General features: G+C 43.3%; 3 protein-coding genes across 9 annotated transcripts; all 3 read right to left on the bottom strand.

Annotated features, from left to right (window-relative positions):
- Positions 1 to 735: 735 nt before the first annotated feature.
- On the bottom strand, positions 736 to 3,661 carry LOC109175923 (ER membrane protein complex subunit 6). Of its 5 annotated transcripts, none has more exons than XM_019325301.1 (6): positions 3,549 to 3,661; positions 3,472 to 3,495; positions 2,330 to 2,462; positions 1,435 to 1,630; positions 1,220 to 1,239; positions 736 to 1,076 (listed from the first exon to the last, which is right to left on the bottom strand). In XM_019325301.1, the coding sequence occupies exons 3-6, from the start codon at positions 2,443 to 2,445 to the stop codon at positions 1,046 to 1,048; spliced, it is 363 nt and encodes a 120-aa protein (XP_019180846.1). In that variant the 5' UTR covers positions 2,446 to 2,462; positions 3,472 to 3,495; positions 3,549 to 3,661; the 3' UTR covers positions 736 to 1,045. The 5 variants fall into 5 exon arrangements, with proteins under 5 accessions (XP_019180846.1, XP_019180847.1, XP_019180848.1 ...); XM_019325302.1 differs by having other exon boundaries at positions 2,330 to 2,459; XM_019325303.1 differs by having other exon boundaries at positions 2,330 to 2,450.
- A 768-nt stretch (positions 3,662 to 4,429) lies between these two features.
- On the bottom strand, positions 4,430 to 7,635 carry LOC109176070 (serine carboxypeptidase-like 33). Its single transcript, XM_019325494.1, has 10 exons — positions 7,222 to 7,635; positions 6,913 to 7,020; positions 6,680 to 6,775; positions 6,497 to 6,589; positions 6,315 to 6,403; positions 5,922 to 6,203; positions 5,382 to 5,542; positions 5,186 to 5,281; positions 4,984 to 5,089; positions 4,430 to 4,839 (listed from the first exon to the last, which is right to left on the bottom strand). Exons 1-10 carry the CDS (start codon positions 7,478 to 7,480, stop codon positions 4,693 to 4,695), a joined length of 1,437 nt encoding a protein of 478 aa, XP_019181039.1. The 5' UTR covers positions 7,481 to 7,635; the 3' UTR covers positions 4,430 to 4,692.
- A 291-nt stretch (positions 7,636 to 7,926) lies between these two features.
- LOC109176068 (beta-glucosidase-like SFR2, chloroplastic) lies at positions 7,927 to 13,050 on the bottom strand. Of its 3 annotated transcripts, none has more exons than XR_002053339.1 (11): positions 12,801 to 13,050; positions 11,592 to 11,943; positions 11,201 to 11,339; positions 10,613 to 10,779; positions 10,097 to 10,318; positions 9,730 to 9,895; positions 9,399 to 9,632; positions 9,151 to 9,300; positions 8,950 to 9,079; positions 8,454 to 8,712; positions 7,927 to 8,221 (listed from the first exon to the last, which is right to left on the bottom strand). XR_002053339.1 is itself a non-coding variant. In XM_019325493.1 (10 exons), exons 1-10 carry the CDS (start codon positions 12,976 to 12,978, stop codon positions 8,516 to 8,518), a joined length of 1,935 nt encoding a protein of 644 aa, XP_019181038.1. In that variant the 5' UTR covers positions 12,979 to 13,050; the 3' UTR covers positions 8,272 to 8,515. The 3 variants fall into 3 exon arrangements, 1 of the variants encoding a protein (XP_019181038.1); XR_002053340.1 differs by having other exon boundaries at positions 7,927 to 8,188; XM_019325493.1 differs by lacking the exon at positions 7,927 to 8,221 and having other exon boundaries at positions 8,272 to 8,712.
- Between the last annotated feature and the right edge of the window lie 8,566 nt (positions 13,051 to 21,616).

The following is a 21,616-nucleotide window of genomic DNA, read 5'->3' as shown; positions in this document are numbered from 1 at the left end:
GTCAATAGACTCTTTTTGTTGAGAGTTGAACTTGTAATTTTGTGGAATCAACATTTAACCAACTTTTTGGGTTGATCAAGATAGTTAAGTTTTCTGATAGTCGCAATGGTGGTGATTGGTTGGTTGTGAAATTAGAGGGTTTCTTGATTGAACAGTCAACAAATGAGAAGCCTACATTGAAAGGTGAAGGGTGGATTATGGCAAATGGCAAATAATAGGCTTTGGGTCACGACCCTTCATATCACAATTATTTACGACCTTGCCACTGCATGCAAACCTATTGTCTTGATAGAATTGGGCACCATTCGATTTTATTTTTTTTTTTTTTTTTTTTTTTTTTTTTTTTAGTACTATTGACTCCATTTTGACAAATTATTTTGTGAACCCAGGACTCAAGTCCAAAAATATACAGTTTATATACTGAATGTTAACAATTTACATTCTGAATGTTCACAATTTTTATATACTAAATACTCACAATTTACATATTAAATATCGAACCAGAGACCTCTCATTTGAGGAGACACAACTATGCCACTCAACCACAATTTGAATTGTAAACTTTGAGTATGTAAATTGTGTATTTTGACCTGAGTCCACTTTGCAAGGTGGTAATACCTGTTCTATACTTTCATCACCTAAAAAGTAATTCAAACGCTAGAGAATATATATATATATATATATATATATATATATATATATATATATATATATATATAATAGTTTAATTTAAAAAAAAAAAAAGTTACAACACATTTAATTTTTTCAGAGTAGTCAAGTAGTGAATTCTTGAATCCTCAAAAAGGATGTCCATGCTAAGTAAAACAAACTGGGAAAAAGAACACAAAAAGAGAGAGACAACACTCTCTTTTCTACTTAGCTTTCACAATCTTTGCAACTGATAAGAATGGTAAGAAAACAAGGGATAATATCAGAAGTCAAATTAGAAAAATTCTACAAGATATTTTTCTTGGGAGAGTTTTTGAGACTGCTGATTACTTCAAATGGCACCACCTGTCACTGATCCCCTTTCCATTCCAGAACCTCAGAATATGTGGACAATATCATATGCAAGTCTTTCTTTGGGTCAAGGATTTCATTTTGATAATAATGATAAATTAACTCTAAGATAAATAACATTATCTATTAAAAGAAAATCTTTCTTTCTTTTTTTTTCTTTAAATTATTTGGAACGGGTAGGTAAACTGAGTAAGGATACGTCCAGAATAGCACGAACGACTGCACAGAATGGAAGACAATGTCAATCATATAGTGTTTAGAAAACAAAAACTATGATATGATCTTGATTCAAGCCATCATATGTGAGTGTAGTTTTGGTGGAACGGTGAAGGCAAACTCCAGGAAATAGAGATTAAAGTAATGGGAGATAAAGATTATGTAAGAAAAAAAGAAATTGGATTTTCAAGAAAATACCAATAGTCCCCCGAGGAATCCATCAAGTATGATCCGGTTCCAGTTGTCAAAGTATGAAAAGACCGAAAACTTGGCTTTTGCAATCAATCCTGCTGACGTAATTCCCATGATAAGAAAATATAATATAAAGCCCATCAAGCCGGTTAATCCCAGAATTCCAGCAATTACACCACCAATGATGGACATGAACGTGCGGCTGAGCAATAGCAGAAACCAAATTTTAGTATCAAGTGGAAAATTGCCAGCATGAGAAACAGAATGATGAAAAAGATGGGGAAGGAAAGATAATAGGACAGAATCTAAGCGAGGAACTGCAAAACTACAATTTCATTGTAAACCTAGGCTAATATTTTCCTGATTCTCTTTCGTATCTTTCCATTTCCCGTTGTTCACTTCTATTGTATGTATAACAGCATAACACATGATGTATATCTCTTCACTGACTGAAAAACTAGTTATCCTGATATATAAAAGTGAACTCACAAATGCATATCATCTGCAGTGTCCTAAACTTTAACACTATGAATTTGAGTTTCTAAACCAAATAGTCTTTCCATTAAAAAATGATTTTATCATGTGATAAATACCAGACTCACAGTTCAATACATGAATAAGACTATTTGTGCATCCATGCATTATTGCAAAAATAAGCAAACTTTCAATGACTACTAGCTTGTGTCTTTTGCAAAGGCAGAGAATCAGATGGTCAACGTTGTTGTTAGGCAAGGCATATGATTATTTCATTTATTTGATATAGTTATGGATTATGTACTTTAATTACCAATGCATATGAGCTTAAATACGCCAAAAAGTGTTGATAATTCCATTAATTAGATTATATAATCTTTACCATATGCCACCAGATCAAGTGTCTCAGAAAGGCATCAAAACAAACCTGTAGTAGATGATTTTCATATTGTTCTGCATATTTTCAGCACTGAATGTCGGCAACTCATCTATTCCATTGCCTGATTTTTCTTTTGCCCCATTGGAATCATCACGCCCAGCCATTAGTCCTACAAATTCTACTGTCAATAACACGGAATAGTAAATAAGATTGGCCTAAAAGCTTTACCCCATCCAACAAAATTCGAATCAAGTAAAAACTAGTAGTAAACGGAAATTCTGAATCACTTTGTCAAGCACCAGCTCTCAACAAAACTACTAATAGACAGTTTATCAGGAAGAAAGAACATAACCAATCAATCATATCATGTATAAACACATAAAATTTAGAAGCAAGGAGAAACATGTAGTGCAAACACGGAAACCTTTTATATCCTTGTTGTCCATCAGCATAATGATTTATAAGTGTAATACATTTCATCTCATGTGGCTAATCAGTATACAACGTGGAAACAACAATTGTGCAATTATAAGAAAAATAATGAATTAACACAAATGGTTAGTTCTAGGAAGCCTAAAACGAAGTGAATTATAATCAATCATTGGTAATGGTAATAACCATAAGGCGGGTATGAATTCAAAGTATAATAAATTATAGAAACTCATTAACTGTAAAAATTGCAATTGTTTCAATCTTTTAATCAAAAGCTTGTAAGAAAGCACTATCCAAAATTTCAACTGTTCAAAAACAGAAAAACTCACAATCTGTTTCTCTGAGCACTGAGAAATTAGGTTTATTATCTCTAAGAACGCATTACGAGTTTACACTTCCTAACAGGGACGATTGGATAGCTAAAGTGCTTATATCTGAAGCTGGGAATACACAACACACTTAAATCCAAAATCTCACCAAAAACTCAATTGGATCTTGATTTACTAGTGATATGATAATACACTCAAAATCTCCAGGATTGCCTCAGATTTCACATCTCCAACGAATTTCAAATCTCAACAAGTAAAGAATTGAAACTATTAGATAAAAACTCAATTTCATAAACTGAGACGGTCCAAATCATATCCACCGATTGAGAATAGCCAAAATTTAAGTCAATTATGAAAAAACAAAAAAAAAAAAAAAAAAACAAAAACAAAAACAAAAGAAACAGCAATTTCGAGTCAGAGATTTGATACCTGGAAATACAAAGGGATTTAGAGCTTGTTCTGTAGGATCTGGAATCAGCCACAACAACTTAGAGCCAGGCAGTAACGTTGTTTCGGAGAGTTTGATGAGTGGGAGACGTCAGGGAGAACAATTTACAGTATTACTGTAGTAGGGTTTGTTTTTTTGTTTTTCAAAGAGATATACAATATAGGCGCGTGAATACCAACCCTTTTCCCTCTTCGTCTCAAATGTAAATTATTATTATTATTATTGGATAATTTCTTCTTGAATATTACGGAGTAATTTAAAGAAAATATTATTAATATTATTTGTATAAAAAAATTATAAACAAATTTAAATATGTTTGAACTATAATGCACATAAATTAAACCACACTGTGAGAAGGAATCCAATCAATTAGTTAGTATATCCTATAGTATTATAATTTATAAACTCATATTTTCTCTCTTATATTTTCAAACTCCACCTTAAGTGGACAACTGAAAACTCCACTACAAGAAGGAATCCAATCAATTATTTAGTATATCTCATAGCATTATAATTTATAAACTCATATTTTCTCTCGTATATTTTCCAACTCTATCTCAAGTGAACAACCGAAAACTCGACAACGAGGTGAACGTAAAATGAACTGAACATGCTCTGATACCACGAACGAAGGTAAAGGAGAAGTGTATATATTCATCTTATAGAAAGGAGAAAATGCAGTCCTATATATACATACTAGAAGGCTTCTAAGAAAGAAGCAAGACATTATTTCCAAGCTGTCTAACATATATACATTTTATAATACTTGTACATTCCATAACACTCTCCAAATCTTTGACTCTCCTCGGGGTTAATGATGCCTTAGGCATTTCTAAGTATAAGTGTCTTTCTTTGTCTCTTGTTTTTACAAATTTTTAAGTAGGGGTGAAAAACTGAAAATGCATACAAAATGTATTTTGCATATAACATTGCCCTTGATTTAATTAATTCAAAGTAATAAAATCCTTATCTTATTAGTACAACAGAACAAGTTTTGTTCATCACAGAAACAATAAATAGCAAGAAAGAAGAAAAGTCTGTAGCTTTCTTTGGGTTGAGAAGAAATTATTCAACTCTCTGGCTACACAAACATGAACTACACAATGCTGTTAACTGTTTGAGCTAGTATTCTGGTGTTTAGGGCTCCTGAATTTCTTCGAATTGATACAAGTATACGAACGAATCTAAGAGCGCGATGATGTTCATCTCTGCGCTGGGAGTTCTTCACCGGACAAGAAAGAATGTATCAAAGCTAGAGCTTCACTCGGTTTATTGAGAGGTACGAGATGGCCTGCACCTCTCACCGTTACAAATGTCAGCCCATGGTACTCGACTATCCTTCCTCCTACCTGCATTTCGATGATTGGGTACGAGATTTTCAGGCGTTAAAATTGTTAGATACTGATGCATCGCGTGAGGAAATGCAATGAATGTCTAACTAGTAGGAGATCAGAGCTCAACGGGAGAATAAATCTTGTGGGATCGATACTGACCTGATGATTATGGAACCACGATCGCCAGGGGGATTTCAGAGGCAGTTTAAGAGCTTCTATGCAGTATCTTGACCCAATTACTGGTACTCTCCCATCGGCATCCCCACTTTTTTCACAATAAACACCGGAGGATGGTTATAAACAAATTACGGGTAGACTGGAAAATAGAGACGGGAAAGAAAAGGGAAAATGTCTCCCGTACCTGTAAATCCAAATCTTGAGACCGCCTTTGATTAGCTTTTCATACACAGGCAGTAGAGAGAACGTAGTGTATTTGTATGCCCTAAATACTGGATCACTAAAGTAAAAGATGAAAACTATGCGGAATTAAAAATCACGTAGAAGGCAAATAAACGAGATGGATTCAAGAAATAGAAGCAAAATCAAATGGGACTAGCCTGCATGTCTTCCAGTTGACAGTAGAACCCGGTGCTCTAATATTTGCATGGAAAGCCTTTTGAACATCAATCCTGTTGAAGTATTCCTCCGCATATGGGGAATAGCATGGATCATAACCCCCGGGTATTCGCTTCATCCTCCTGTATGCATAAGTTCTTTCCTGCAATTTAATGTACCCTCAAAAACTGAGTTCCCGAGGCACCCAAATGGAGCAAATGTTCGTTTTAATCATTTGTCGAAGAGCAAATGACTGTTAGCTGATTGGGTTAATTAGAGGGTATAACTAGTTGATAACATTAGCTGATTGTAGAAAGGTGGTTCGTAATTAGCTGTTAGCTGATAGCTGTTTGGTATAATTTCTTTTCTCAAAAAGCTAATTGAAAAAGTTGTTTTGAGCAGCTTTTTGAATTTTAGCATTTTGGAGTTACAAAAACCTAATTAACCAAACACTTATATTGATTTTTTTAACCAAGTCAAACAATTAACACTGGTCAAATAAGCCAAAATTGGCTGATAAGCTAACTATTATGTAGGATCACCTTATTAGTAAGAGCAAGATCCAGCACACCACGGATACCAGTTGCCGAAGAAGAACCATTTAGAAGACATCTGGGACCATAGATGTTGTAGATATCAATTTCTTCGTACTTGGTGAATACAATAGACATTGCTTCATTGCATTTATCAGACCAGTTTTCCTGTGTAAAATCACATACTTCTTTCGCTTTATCATACTGTTGATCTGAAATTATGGCATGACTCCACGCATATTCTAACAAGCCTTTATAATCATAATAATCATTCGTTTCCGGGTTCCCCACCTGCAAATTTTAGATGCTTAGTAGCAGTCTAAAAGGAGAATGACAAAGAAGCAATTCACTACTACATCATGTATGAAGAATAAAAATACGATGGAAACAAGGCTTACATACTATGAAACCTTTGAGATTTATGCGTGGGTATATTCCCCTATCCCTGTTTCTATCAAACACAACCTCGGCCAGTTGGGGTACGTAGTGTCCTACAATTATCAAACAATGCAACTTTCTTGAGATAGAAACTCGGAAAAGTTAAATAACTAGCAAAAATATGTTGAGGTGGAGGCATGTAAAACCTGCGTAGCTCTCTCCTGCTATGAAGAAGTCATGACCCTTGAACTGCGGGAACCTTTCCAACCAATTGACCAGAAAGTTGTAGGTATCTTGAGCTAAGTAATCAAAACGGGAATCGTTTACCAAATAATAGAATTGCGTATAGAAAAGAAAGATTTGTATTTCGATGGGGATAGAGATTTTACCAACAAATTTGTCATCCAATGTGGTTAAATCAGAGGATGTGTTTGTGTATGAGAACCCAACCCCAACTGGAGACTCCACAAACAACAAATTGGCTTCTGTAATCAAATTACAAAGTTAATCTGATCATGCCCTAAACTTCAATCAATCCAATTCTAATCAACAGTTATAACCGGAATTATATGAAGTGGTACCAAAAAAAAAAAAAAAAGAAAAAAAAAAAAAAAAAAAAAACCTTTATTCCAAGAATACTTGTTGAAGTGAAGGCCAACCCCATTTCTCTTAACTCTGAGAGGGCCCAGCTCTGCAGCTGCTCCATACCCAATTGAAGAGCAACCAGGTCCTTTAATAACACCAACACAAACAAAAACATAAAACTCGAAACAGAAAAAATGGGTATGCCTATAAAGATAAGAGAGCTAACCATTTAAGGTGTAACATTACAGATCGACCTAAATACCTAATAATAAACCTAACCACATAAATTTGCTGAAACCCCAATTTGGGTAAGTGAATATGAGATGGGCATTAGAAGTTAGAGTACCTCCATTAAGCCAGAGGACTAGAGGCTTGTTGGAGGGGTGAGATTTAGCCTCAAAGAACCAGTAGAAAAGGGCCCTCCCATGGGATTGATTTACAGTGATGTAGCCAGAGAAGTGGGTGAGCAATGGGGCGCTTGGTTGGCCTGGCAAATATCCTATCTTATCTGATTCCTGTGCTGCTTTTGGGGATGATGATTCTGCGCATAAAACCCAGATAACAAGAAAACCAACAAGTAAAAATGTTCTATTAGGAGGCGCCATTTCAACTCTGCTTTCTTTGCTAACAGAGTCACAGATTAGAGCGGTGATCTCCTTGTGACTTTGCGGTTTTGAGCTTTGACTAGGCCACTACAGTCCACGGGGACTAAATATGTGGACAATTAAGAATAATCGATTGTTCGGCTACTATTTTCCCTTTGTGACAAATTGTACTAATTTTATAGACGGCAAAAAGGACTGCATTGTTTTTTATATACCGCAAAGAATAAAAACAAACAAACATATAAAACAAATCCAAACCAACCAACAATGGAGTTCAAAAATGCTCATAACTACTTATTGAAAGAGTCACTTCGTGCCACTGGACCAGTTGATTAAAGTGATTACTATCTAGTTTATTACACAAAATTTATCTTTTGATGAGCGTATCTAATAAAGCGATCCTAAGCTCATCACATCAAAACTCGAATTGGGTAAAAAAAAAAAAAAAAAAAAAAAAAACTAAGAAGGCTGTCAACACTTTCCGGATATAAGTAAGCATTAGATGTTACAGCGTTGAATAGACGATCCATCAATCCGCGAGTAAATTACAGTTGATTTTTTCTGATGCCGAATAACAATGCAAGATACAGAGTTGATACTCGCACTTCAAAGCTATATACAATCTGACAGAATATGAATATCATCATGTTACCCCTCCATCCAGGGACATCTCTGACTATATCTTGAACCACATCTTTCCAGCAGTGACTAGAAGAACAGTAAATTCACCAAGTCTCATTCCTTGAACCAACAATGTAAAAGAAGAAATAAAAGGAAAAAATAAAGGCATGTAAAAGGGGATTCGTTGGTAATATGAATTTTCATACTATATAGTACTGAATGTGTGCATAGACTACAGAAGAACTCTAGAAAATATAATACTATAGAAGAACTCTTCTTGAAATGCAAGGTCTACAGATAGCCTTGAGAAGATAAAGAGTGGAGCTTAAATTAAGTAGTGTGCGAAGGTTACCTTGCTCCAACTTCACCGGAAGAAATTTGATGGAATTTTCACAATAATTTCTTGCAGGAGCATCAAAGGCTCTGCATTAGAGGCTCAAGACTGGCTTCCTCATTCACTGTCTTGGATTTAGATTTCTTCTTGATGGAGAAGGGCCGGAGAATGAATCGTGAAATTCGGCTCAATGGATCTTGTAGACCTTCCATTTCATAGTGTCCAAACCGCCAATCACGTTCAATATATGGTCGCCATATAGGCTCATCAAGACCTCCTGGAAAAGTGGACAAACAATTAGGCACATCTGTGGCCTATAAATTGACACTAAATGGTAAGCAAATTATTTATGTAAAATTCAAGGTTGATGGGACTATAATGTGTTGTGTGAACTGGCAAAGTCATTAGGTTATATAATATCTAAATTTGGCACAAAATTGTACACAGAAAAACACTTCGTAGCAAAATGAGTAGAGAAGGTACAGACTATAATTGTAAAAACTGAAATAATTACCTGCATACATTAAACCATGTTTGTTCACAGAGCGATAAAATGGTCTTGTTTTTTTCTCTTTTACTGCAATTTGAAGTTCATTCCAAGCATTCTCTCTATCCTGCCGTGTGATTTTACCTGATGTGACAACCTGTAATACATGATGTAAGAAAAAGCACCACCAGCAATAGTGAGCAGAAGTTTTAACTTAGAGATTGTTACCTTGGAAAACAGATGGTATGAAGGGCGTGGAATCCTGGCAAGGTTGTTGGAACGGTCAACTGCTACAAGTCCAAATTTCGGACCATAGCCATCAGCCCACTCCCAGTTATCAGAAATTGTCCAAAACAAGTAACCAAGTATTGGGACACCCTGTAGGACAGCCAGTGGTAGGCAGGCATTAAAAATCTATAAATCTAGAAAAAAAAAAATTGGAGCAACAGTTATCAACTGAGGTCTCAATATCATACTGCTAGAGTGGCCGCAAAAACTGCCAACAGATGTTCCAACATATATGGTCGTCTAATTACATCTGTTCCATCAGAAACACCATTCTCCGAGATTATGAAAGGCACATTAAGATGTTTGTATCTTTCATGGAATTGAAGCAAAACCCTATACAAGCCATCAGGATAAACCCCCCGGCCCGATTCACTGTACTCATCAGTTTCCACAAGCTTCAGTCCAGCACCACATACAACTTCCTGGAAATTAAAAGGACAAAAAAAAAAAATCAACTTAGTACCCACTGGCCCAAATTGGGGAAAAGTCAGGGTTTCTAGGTAAACTATAGGGCATTACCTGTCCATAGTAATTTATCCCAATATAATCCAGCTTCTCAGAAATAGCATCCAGATAAGGATAAAGAGTCAAGGAATTAGCAACTGAGACAGCAGCAATGTCAAAAAGTCCATATGGACGCATAAATGAGACATGGTGTGCGACTCCCACTAGCGTTCCCGATCCTCTGCAGTGCAGTGTATGGGCAAGAAGAAAGTCAAGATATAAGACAAAGGTTTCAGGATAAATCATAAGGAAAAAATTTCCATCCCTAATAAGTTTGAAAAGATCCTTCAGAAAGTTGTTGAGAATAAAAATTTAACAAAGATCCAATTATACAATCAAAAGATAAAACGAGAACCAATATGATAGAAGAAAAGCTGTTAACCTCCTTTCATGGATGTAATCGTAGGCCTTTGAGTGTGCAATTGCCATCCAGTGCATGGCTTGATTGAAAACACCAGTGGGTAAAGCAGACGTAGCAACCTCCAGCATATCAGGATTACCACCAGGCCAAGCACCAGCACAATAAGTGAGCATACAGAACACATGAGGCTCATTGAATGTTACCCAGTAGTCCACAACATCTGATACAGAGTCAACGACAAGCCTACGAAAAGGAAGTAAATATTGGTAAAGCTTGTAATAGACACATATTTTCTATAGCAGTATGCTGTAATGCTGCTAGTCAGGTTCTAAAAGATAAAACAAGGCATTATTCCAGCAAATTAATTGAGCAGATAAAAGAAAGAATTTCTGCAGTATTCCATTCCTCCAGCCAAGTTACAAGGGATTCCATTGCAGAGTAAAAATCCTATTTTTAGGCATATAACGTGAGTGCTCAGTAAATTATAAATATATGCCTGTTCAGCATCTTGATCTAAGCTCATACAGAGCCTCCAACCTGGTAAATTCCAAGAAGTAGTCAATGGTCTTTTCCATCTTCCACCCCCCATATTCTCCAGCCCATGGTGGAAGCGAGTGATGGAATAATGTCAGCATTACCTTCATCCCATAAAATCGCACCCTATTTACAATCCATTTATATCTCTCCAAAGCTGCATAGTTGACCTACGAATATATCAAGCAACATATTTTATTACAATCCTTTATAAATTCTATGTCTTTGTTCAGACCATAAACATTAGGATCCAAAGTTATGAAACTAGCAACACCCTTGATAAGCATCTGTGCAAAACTATATAGATTTTGGTATTCTCTCATATCAAGAGTTGATACACACACACTTATAATAGTCGTGAGTGACCAACAACCTGTGGTCTGAGAGGAAAGAGCTCAGTTTCCCTTTACCAAAGTCTCGGGTTCAAGCCTTTTGAATGGAGTAATAGGAGTTGGGAGGGCTGCCCCTCCCCCTCAAAGGGAAAATGGGGTCAAATAGAAGCTTGACTCAGGATAAGTCAAAGCCCAATGTAGCTACTAGATTGTGGTGGATCATGGTAGCAAAATTGAAAGAGTCATGAGTCAGACTTACAGATTCTTTTAAACCATTCTTGGGCTCTTCAGGCATAACCCTTGACCAATCAATTCCCATCCTAAACACTTGGACTCCAGTATCCTTTGCCAGCTTCAATTCTGTGTCAGGGTCAGACCAAAACCTTAGCCTTTCCTCCCTGAAATAATTGGAACAGTCCATTTGTTTTTATTTCAATTCTATGCATATTATGATGGAAAGCTTAAGTTCAAATGAAAAATGTCATGATCTTATAGGTGTAGCTTCAAATACTGTGGAACTCAGTTCTCCGAAGTTCAAGAGAGATAGCTTAATGGGTCATCAACTTCAGCCCAGTTAAAATTGAGGCATGTATGCATTAATATGCTGTCAGCTAGACATCAAAACATTATGCTAGGTTCATTGAACTTACGGGTGTGGAACATTATGCCAGGCAGCAACAGTATGATGACATGCCTCGGCAGGCACAGATTCTTCTACTTCTATGTACTTCTCAAATCCTCTAATTTTTGCCTCCATAGCTATCTTAAGTGACTTCCTTCTTTTTATGGTCTGAGAAGCTGTTCTTGGTAGTACTGAAGCTTGTTGGGTGCCACCATCACCTGTAGCAGAGGCCAATAGTGCATCTGCTAGTTGGGATTCATTATTTGATTTTGATTGTTCACAAGGAGTCTCTTCAGCAAACTGGAGCCAAGCATCATTAAGCCTGTCTTCCACATGTGCTGGTGCAGTTGCCAATCCGAAGAAGAACCCTTTCTCACCTTCTATAGAATATCAGGCAGACAAAAAAGTGAGCACAGATTAAAATACTGTCATGTAGGAGAGCACTGCACATATTGCATTGAGTCATATGAGTGGAAAAAGAAATATGGATTGCAAACTACGAACTCAATGCCAATAACCTTGAGTCCTTGAGGATTTTGCTTGGAAGGCAACGGTTTATTTGAAATCTACACATGTCAGTTCCTATAGTTATGGTGAAAGTTCTTTTGGATAAGTGTGGTTTCTGATAGTTTTGACATAATATAATAAGTTCCTATAGTATTGATTATTCACAGTCCTCAATCTATACTCATGTTCATGTGGTTTACTAAAAGGGACCTGAAGATATTGCTCAGTGTCATCGATTAGATAAGTTCATATGAAAAAAACATATTGATAAATAAAATCCAGAGCATAAATCTTAATAATAAAGGCTTTAAGTAAACAGTATCCATTTTCATATTTAATTTCAATTATTTTCAATGATAAACAGATTGAAGGTTAGCATTTTGTCCAGAAAAATCAAGTACTATTTGCATCATCATTGTTAAAAATTGAAGGCTAAAGGTTGAGTTTATAGCGTTCATCAATAGTTAATGAATATAAACACAACACCACAATTAGAATATGCAATTTTCTTCAAATTAACTGCACTAATGAAGCAATAACTAATAATCAAGCACATTAGTCATTGTAACGGAAATGAAATCAGAGACCGGTTGGTTTTAATAAACCGTAGATTACGCAAACGATTGTGCGCCGCAGTATAATCAGACGATGAATTGATGAACACAATTTAAGTACAGAGAAGTACACCTATGGATGGCGATGATTAGCATATGAGTGAGTTAGAAGTTACCGGCAGGATTAACGTCGAAGACGGCGAGAGTATCGAAAGACTCGTCAATGGGAGAACAGAAAGGCTTGAGATTCTTCTTGCGGTAATGGTTGTAGGAAAAAGCGTTGGCGGCGACCGAGAGCGTCACGAGGACTCCGGCGAGCTTCGTCGCCGATATGAAGAGTCCGACGAGCACCATTCCCGCTTCCCGAGAGCCGTGGGCGTTACGGTTACACGCTGTAGTAGACTAGTAGTGTAGTGGAGCTAGATAGAGCGAATTTAGAGCGGAGGAAGGGATTCGTACACGTGTCCGACCATGCTTGCGTGTCTTCCCGATTCACGGAAAGTAGAGGAGAGTGGTTTGCACGCAACTCTTACTCTTCCCCAATACTGCATATTGAATTAGTCAGCTAAGCTTGTGCGTGTAATTGTCATTGTTACTTTTCTCCCAAAAGGTTAAATATTCAATTTGAGTGGTCTCAACGCCCTGACCCAATAGAACATGTGAAAAAATGTTAATCAAATTAACTCAATAACTCAGTAGATGATACATGGTCAAGTACCAATTCGTCAACTTTAAGCATAATCTCCACATTACCACTTTTAAATTTCAAATTTTCTCTCTTCTTCTAAATATGATTTACTAAATCAATGAGTTAAATTCATGTGAGTGAACCCCAAAGGGATAGCTCAAGTGGCAAATGAGCTCCCTTGGGTTAACTTCTGTGTCTCCCGAAGCGAATGAGGATTAGTTGGGTGGACTTGAATCGTTAAGCGAACAGATAAAGACCCAGACCATCTCATGGTTTACAAACAAAAAAAAATAAAATAAAATAAAATAAAAAAATCATGTGAGCAACTCATTCAGGCGGTTTGTCGATTACTTATCCATGTTGTTCTGTACTCGTAGGCAAATTATGCTGTGGAACCGTGTCCACCTTGCAATATTCATAATTTTTGAACTTCATATTCACAATTATTGAATATTTATATTCATTATTACAGAACTATATGTTCATAATTATGTTTGATAGGGTGAGAATCCCGGCCCAAGAAAAGAGGCCCAGAAAGAATGCATGGGCCGAGTCCAGAACTCGGCCCAGGTCCGAAGAAGAAGGCCCAGTTCAGAGCCCGGAAGGACGGTCCAAGGCCAAACGAGGACGAGGAGTCGCCCAGGCCCAGGTGAGGACTCGGTCCAGAGAGGCCGTTGAGGGAGCCTTCAAAGCAGTTAAGGCAAGGAGCCGTTGAGGCATTAAAGGTCGAACTCGGTCCGCCAGTTACTAGCCAGAGAGAGCCGTTGGCAGAATCCGTAACGCCACCCAACGGCTCAACACATTGAATGTAACCTTTAAGTCGGCCATCATGGGCCTTTAAGTCAGTAGAGGAGGAGCCACTATAAAGAGGGCTCCTCCACCCTTGTAAGGGGGGGATGGGAGAACCCGGAGAGGGAATAGAAAGCATCATTGAGCATCCTATTTCACTAAAGACCTAGACATTTTGTGAAAGGTGTATCCTCCAGCTTAAGGTTGTGTTGGACCTCCTTGGGCCCGAAAACCCAAAAACCATCACTGGCGCCGTCTGTGGGGATCGAAACGAAGAGTCACGTGTCCTCTTGAGTGAGGCGAGTCCGAGGAACAACAGTTGAATCAGGCAGACTCCAGACATGGCTGGAAGCGAGGAACAGTCGAGCCGTCAAGACAACGGACGAGAGGCCGACTTGAGAAACCAACTGAATAGGAGAAATGCCCGAAGCCATGAAAACGAGGCGACACCGCCGCCAACGCCGCAGAGAAACCCGCAAGTACCCCAAGTGCTGCTCACTCCGGAGCAGTTGCGCGCAATCGGGCGCGCCTGTGCGGAAGCAAGTCTGGGGGTGAGAGAACAGTCCATCACTCGCCAGCAGCAACGCGAATTGCAACCGCCTCAGAGGCCAGACGACCGGCAATTGAGCCGACGGGCTGAAAGCCAACCGGTGCAATCCGTTCATTCCCGGCTAGGTCCCAGCGTCGGGCGTCGGTCGGCAAGAGAGCGATTAGGCCGGAAGGAGCCCAGTCGTGCCCCGTCGGTCGCCCGCGACCTACGAGCTGCGCGAGAGAAGGGCCGAACCAAAAGAGCCAGGACCGAGACTCGTCGCGTGGAGCAACCTCCTCGCAACCCCGTCCAACCGGCTGAGTCTGAAGTCGGCGAAAGCACGGAATCCACGGGAAATCGCACCCGGGAAAGGATCGAAGTGGCCAACCTAGTACAGGAGGTACGAAATCTGAAAGAACGAATGGAGGGAAAAGCCAAATCCCCAGGACGTACGCTGCTGACCGCCTTACCCTTCTCAGACGAGGTTATGGCCTTTAAGATACCGAGCGACTTTAAGTTCCCGGAGCAAGCCACATTCGACGGATCAGGCGACCCGCGAGAACATCTATTGAGTTACCAAGCTAAAATGCAAGTCCTAGGAGTGCGGGATCCGGTCATGTGCCGTGCCTTCTTACCAACTCTGAAGGGGCCCGCCCAAAGATGGCTTGTAGGTCAGCCCCCAGGGTCGATTCACAGCTTCGAGGAATTGGCAGACCGCTTCATGAGCCACTACGCCGCTAACATCAAGCCACAGAAGGATCTGACACACTTGGGCGACATCCATCAGGATGAGGGCGAGTCCTTGAAAGCCTATCTGGCTCGCTGGCAAAAGGAGATCCAGTCGATAGAAGAAGTGGAGGACCAAACAGCGCTCACCTTCTTCATTGAGTCTTTGCGATCCGGACAGCTGTATCGGGACCTAAGGGACAACCGCCCGGCGACATACGCGGAGGCCATCCAGATGGCCAACAAGAGGGCCAACACAGAGCAGGCCATGAAGCATAAACGGCAGCGCGAGGTCGGTGGGGCCGCCAGCGGAAAAAGGACGCGGGCAGAGACAAGAGAAAGGCGTCCGGACATGGCTCGACGACCCGAGGTCAGGCGACCGTACGACCGCCCCGTCGTTCACACCTATCGACCGGTTCCAGAGCGACCGGTCCACGAAGTACAGGCGGTCGCTCCGCCTCCGCCTCCGCCTCCGTCGGCCGACGACCGTGCAGTGGACGAGGATACGGGTAAGACTTCTAAATATTGTCGCTATCACAAATCTTATACTCACAGCACGGAAGAATGCTACTATCTAAAGAAGATCATGGAGGGGATCATCCAGCAAGGGACACCGACCCCTAACCAATGGAAGCGAAGGTCGGCCAGTCGAGGTGGCGAGGGAACCGCCGCCGACGTGGAAAACAGCCGAGGCAAACAGCCGGCTTCCGAAGAGGACGAAGCCCAATGGCGCCAGAAGCCGGTCATTAACATGATAGTCGGCGGGCCAGAAGGCGGCGATTCCGCAAACACTCGAAAAGCCTGGGCTCGGCAGCTATATGTCGGAACAGTCTATGGTCGAGAAGAGAGCTCCAAAAAGGTATGCCGGAAGCCCATCGTGTTTACCGATAGGGACCTGCCAGCCGGGGAAACCCCGCATCGAGACGCGTTGGTCATCGCCATGGACATCAACGGTGTGGTCGTCTGCCGAATCCTGGTCGACACCGGGAGCAGCGTCAACATACTGTACCTGGAGACCTTTACCAAGATGGGGCTGACCCGAGAACTGCTCAGACCCGTGAACACCCCTCTCGCCGGTTTCACCGGGGACTCGGTGGAGGCGGAAGGGTCCATCACTCTTCCTGTGGAAATCGGCAGCTATCCGGACGTACAACGGTTGAGCATGAAGTTTATCGTGGTCGATCTAGCCTACTCACACAACGCCATACTCGGCCGCCCGGGTTTGGAAGACCCCGGGGCCCTGATCTCAATCGAACATTTATGCCTGAAGTTTCGCACGCCGAACGGAATAGGAACGGTGCGTTGTGACCGCAAGGTCGCCCGCGACTGCTATCTGCAAGCATGTAGAGGAATGGGCAAGCGTGGGATGCAGGTCCACGAGATCACCGAGAGGCCCCCTAAGAAAACAGTGATACCACGCCCAGAGCCGGCCGTTGAGCTAGAGGAAATTGAGATCGACCCAGCACAGCCGAGCAGGCGAGTGAGAATCGGAGTCGGCCTCTCGGAGAGATTAAAGGGGGAAATCACGAGAGTACTCCAAGAGCACCGGCTGGTTTTCGCCTGGGGCCCGGAAGATATGCCCGGCGTAGATCGATCGATAATATCACATCGACTCGCCGTAGACCCCGAGCACCGGCCGGTCGTACAAAAGAAACGGTACTTGGCCAACGACCGGAGGGAGTTCGTGAAAAAAGAAGTCAGCACGCTGTTAACAGCCGGACACGTCCGTGAGGTCAAGTACCCGGAATGGTTGGCTAACGTGGTCCTCGTGCCCAAGCCTCCGACGTGGCGAATGTGTGTGGACTACACTGATCTTAACAAAGCATGCCCAAAAGATCCGTTTCCTCTGCCCCGAATCGACCAGCTAGTCGACGAAACGGCCGGGTCGGCGCTGCTCAGTTTTATGGATGCCTTCAGAGGGTACCATCAGATATTCATGCACCCGGCAGACGAGGAGAAGACCGCCTTCTTAACTCCGGACGGAGTTTATTGCTATCGAGTCATGCCATTCGGACTCAAAAATGCCGGGGCCACGTATACCTGAATGGTCGCGCGGTTGTTCCACCACCTGCTGGGAAAATTGATGGCCGCATACGTCGACGACATGCTCGTCAAGAGTCGAGAGGAGGACAAGCACGCGGAAGATTTAGCCGACTGCTTTAAAGTAATGATAAAGTATAACCTCCGATTGAACCCCAAGAAGTGTGCATTCGCCGTCCAGGGCGGTAAGTTCTTAGGCTACATGGTCACCAAGCGAGGCATTGAGCCTAACCCAGAGAAAGTACAAGCCATCCTCGACATGCAGCCTCCTACTACTATCAAGGACCTGCAACGCTTGACCGGACGACTGGCTGCCCTCAGCCGTTTTCTGAGCAAATCGGCGGATAAAACTGTGCCTTTCTTCGAAGCCATGAAGAAGAAAGAGGGATTTGCTTGGACTGACGAATGCCAACAGTCGTTCGAGGAACTAAAACGATATCTGTCGACTCCCCCAGTACTGTCTACTCCCCAGGAGGGCGAGCCCTTACTGTTGTACCTCGCCGCCTCGGCCAAAGCGGTAAGTTCGGTGTTGGTTCAAGAGGAGGACCGAGTCCAGCACCCGGTTTATTATGTAAGCCGCTCACTGAAAGCTGCCGAGACACGGTACACCGCCCTGGAAAAGATCGTGTATGCCTTGGTGATCACCGTGCGCAAGTTGGCGCCTTACTTCCAGGCCCATACCGTCCGGGTCCTGACGGATCAGCCACTCGGGAGTGTGCTGCGGAACCCCTTATCCTCCGGCCGGCTAGTAAAGTGGGCCGTCGAGTTGACTCAATATGGGATCGAGTACCAACCCAGGCCCTCCGTCAAAGGCCAAGCTTTGGCCGACTTCCTGGTCGAATGTACCGCGAGTGAGGAGGAAAAGGAACACGCCTTGGAGAACAATCCGGGCGAGTGGTGGGAGATGCATGCGGATGGAGCATCAAGTCGACAGCACTGCGGAGGCGGCGTTGTGCTCATCACTCCGGAAGGATTTCGGTTGTATTACGCCCTAAGGTACCTGTTTTCTGCGTCGAATAACGAGGCCGAGTACGAAGCAGTATTGAACGGCCTTCGACTCGCCAAGAACCTAGGAGTCGAACGGCTACGAGTCAAAACCGATTCTCGACTAGTAGTCGGGCAGATCTCGGGTACGTGCGAAGCTAAGAACGCGAGGATGGCGTTGTACAAAGAATGTGCCACCAAGATGTTGAAGGGGTTCGAAGCCTATGAAATCGAATACATATCCCGGGCGGACAATGTAGAGGCCGACATCTTGTCTAAAATCGCCCTGGAAGGGGTGCCTGACCGCTTAATAAAGATTTGCCAAAAGGAGGAGCTAAGTCGGCCGAGTGTCGAAGAGGCGCCGCTAGATGTCCAGCAGGTAAACATCGAAGGGTGGGATCGAGAGAAAAACCCGGAGATGTTCTGGATAGAGGACATCCGGCGATTCAAGGAAACGGGCGAGTTGCCAGCTGACCCATCAGTCGCTGCGAGGGTTCGACGGAAAGCCCCCTCCTTCCGGATCGCTGACGGAGACCTATATAAACAGTCGTTCGGAGGACCCCTGTTGAAATGCCTACTTAAGCCTGAGGCCGAGAAGGTAATGGATGAAGCTCATAGAGGCATTTGTGCTGCGCATCAGGGTGCTCACACGCTCGCCCGAAAATTGGTCGTTCAAGGGTATTACTTGCCGACCATGATGCGAGATTGTGTCGAACGGATGTCCAAATGCGGCGTTTGTCAGGCATTCGCCAGGAAAGACACCCGGCCAGCCACCTTTTATACGCCGGTCACCACTGCCATTCCCTTCGCCAAATGGGGGGTAGACCTGTTGGGACCATTACCCGTCGCCCCGGGAGGATTGAAGTTTTGTGTCGTGGCCATCGATTACTTCACCAAGTGGGTCGAGGCGGAACCCTTGGCTACCATCACCGAGTACCAGTGTCGACGTTTTCTGTGGAAGAGGGTGATCTGTCGCTTCGGTTTGCCCGAACACATCGTCAGCGATAACGGGCGACAGTTTGATTGTCAGGCATTCGCCGAATTCTGCCGCCGACACGGTATTAAGCATACCAAGGTGTCGGTGGCCTACCCCCAGGCAAATGGGCAGGTTGAGAATGTGAACCGGACCCTAGTCGATGGGATCTGGAAGAAGCTCGAAGACGTCCGAGGAAACTGGGCGGACGAGCTTGATCGAGTCCTGTGGGCCTATTGCACCACCCCACGGCGAGCGACGGGAGAAAGTCCGTTCTCGCTCGCATACGGCTTTGAGGCCAAGGTTCCTGTCGAAGTGGTCGAACCCACCCACCGGGTTCGCACCTACTCGGACGCGGCAAACGAGGAGAGCCTGCAGATTGAGAAAAATTTCCTAGAAGAAAGAAGGGAAGCCGCGAGCGCGCGAATGGCTGAGTACCAGCAGGCAGTGAAAAGATACCGCGACCGCAGAACTCGCCCGCGAACCTTCCAAGTTGGCGACCTAGTGCTACGGGATCGACAAGCCAGCCAGCCTACCGAAGGAGGCAAGCTCGCAGTCAAGTGGGAAGGGCCGTACCGCATCGCGGCTGTAGTTCAAGCCGGAACCTACAGATTAGAGACCATGGAAGGCAAGCTTATAGATCGTATATGGAATGCTACACATTTGAAAAAGTTTTATCAGTAGCCCATGATAAGGCCATGTATGAGCTCGAGGATTCCAAGAAATCTGAATAAAGTACGTGGGTTGCAGCCAATCATCCCAGGGACTCGGCAAGAGAAAGTTAGGAAACAAGGGCCCAGACCCTTAGACGTTTCCGTGAAAAAGCCAAAAGGAGTCGCCTCGATTGAGGGACTCGGCAAGTATATATAGAAACGCCGGGGCACTGACCCTGCACCGTTTCTGAGAACAGAAAAAGCCTAAAGAGTCGCCTCGACTGAGGGACTCGGCAAGAGAAAGTTAGGAAACAAGGGCCTAGACCCTTAGACGTTTCCGTGAAAAAGCCAAAAGGAGTCGCCTCGACTGAGGGACTCGGCAAGTATATATAGAAACGCCGGGGCACTGACCCTGAACCGTTTCTGAGAACAGAAAAAGCCTAAAGAGTCGCCTCGACTGAGGGACTCGGCAAGAGAAAGTTAGGAAACAAGGGCCCAAACCCTTAGACGTTTCCGTGAAAAAGCCAAAAGGAGTCGCCTCGACTGAGGGACTCGGCAAGTATATATAGAAACGCTGGGGCACTGACCCTGAACCGTTTCTGAGAACAGAAAAAGCCTAAAGAGTCGCCTCGACTGAGGGACTCGGCAAGAGAAAGTTAGGAAACAAGGGTCCAGACCCTTAGACGTTTCCGTGAAAAAGCCAAAAGGAGTCGCCTCGACTGAGGGACTCGGCAAGTATATATAGAAACGCTGGGGCACTGACCCTGAACCGTTTCTGAGAACAGAAAAAGCCTAAAGAGTCGCCTCGACTAAGGGACTCGGCAAGAGAAAGTTAGGAAACAAGGGCCCAGACCCTTAGACGTTTCCGTGAAAAAGCCAAAAGGAGTCGCCTCGACTGAGGGACTCGGCAAGTATATATAGAAACGCTGGGGCACTGACCCTGAACCGTTTCTGAGAACAGAAAAAGCCTAAAGAGTCGCCTCGACTGAGGGACTCGGCAAGAGAAAGTTAGGAAACAAGGGCCCAGACCCTTAGCCGTTTCCGTGAAAAAGCGTAAAGGAGTCGCCTCGACTAAGTAAGACTCGAAAACCTTAGGGGAATGCCAATATTAAAAGGGCCCCAAAGACAAACTCGGTGAATGGAAAAAACTACTTTTTATTAAAATACGGCCGATAAGGAGGCCAGCCCTTACAAAAGAGGGTCTACTCTAAAAAGACCCTAGGCTACAGGGGGAGGGGTATCAACAACGAGCCCTTCAACTTGCGCCCCCGCCGATGGTCCAGCAAGGGGAATGGAAGAAGGGTCCTCCGCCTGAGGAACGGGCTCGGCAAGCTATGGGGGTGTCGCCGCAGGAAGAACCGCCGGATCAGCAGGCACAGTCGGCCCATCAGCGTCCAGCACTGGCTTGAGACCCCAGCCCTCGGGGGTGAACGAGGAGTCGCGGGCCAACAAGGTGGCGTGAATCTCCATCTGAGCCTCGCGGAAGCCAAGGCGGTAATCCCGCTCGCCCAGGTCGAGGAGGAAGTCATCGCCCTCCGGGGTCGCCAGCCACTCCTTGGCCACCTCCCTCATCCGAGCTGCCACCGCCGCCTGCACGTCCGCCTCGAAGG

The sequence above is a fragment of the Ipomoea nil genome, unplaced genomic scaffold (assembly GCF_001879475.1).
Source record: "Ipomoea nil cultivar Tokyo-kokei standard unplaced genomic scaffold, Asagao_1.1 scaffold0688, whole genome shotgun sequence".
Lineage (NCBI taxonomy): Eukaryota > Viridiplantae > Streptophyta > Magnoliopsida > Solanales > Convolvulaceae > Ipomoea > Ipomoea nil.
This window is presented reverse-complemented; position numbering and strand designations above follow the sequence as displayed.

Coding starts and splice junctions, on each gene's coding strand:
- LOC109175923 (XM_019325305.1), bottom strand. CDS start 2,445: ATGGCTGGGCGTGATGATTCCAATGGGGCAAAAGAAAAATCAGGCAAT. Junction 1,631..2,329: donor ATGAAAATCATCTACTACAG/GTTTGTTTTGAT, acceptor GCTATTGCTCAG/CCGCACGTTCATGTCCATCA. Junction 1,077..1,219: donor TCGTTCGTGCTATTCTGGAC/GTATCCTTACTC, acceptor ACCCAAAGAAAG/ACTTGCATATGATATTGTCC.
- LOC109176070 (XM_019325494.1), bottom strand. CDS start 7,480: ATGGCGCCTCCTAATAGAACATTTTTACTTGTTGGTTTTCTTGTTATC. Junction 6,204..6,314: donor TAAATCTCAAAGGTTTCATA/GTATGTAAGCCT, acceptor TAAAATTTGCAG/GTGGGGAACCCGGAAACGAA. Junction 5,282..5,381: donor GTCAACTGGAAGACATGCAG/GCTAGTCCCATT, acceptor CTTTTACTTTAG/TGATCCAGTATTTAGGGCAT.
- LOC109176068 (XM_019325493.1), bottom strand. CDS start 12,978: ATGGTGCTCGTCGGACTCTTCATATCGGCGACGAAGCTCGCCGGAGTC. Junction 11,340..11,591: donor TGGCATAATGTTCCACACCC/GTAAGTTCAATG, acceptor CAATTATTTCAG/GGAGGAAAGGCTAAGGTTTT. Junction 9,301..9,398: donor TTTTTGCGGCCACTCTAGCA/GTATGATATTGA, acceptor GCTGTCCTACAG/GGTGTCCCAATACTTGGTTA.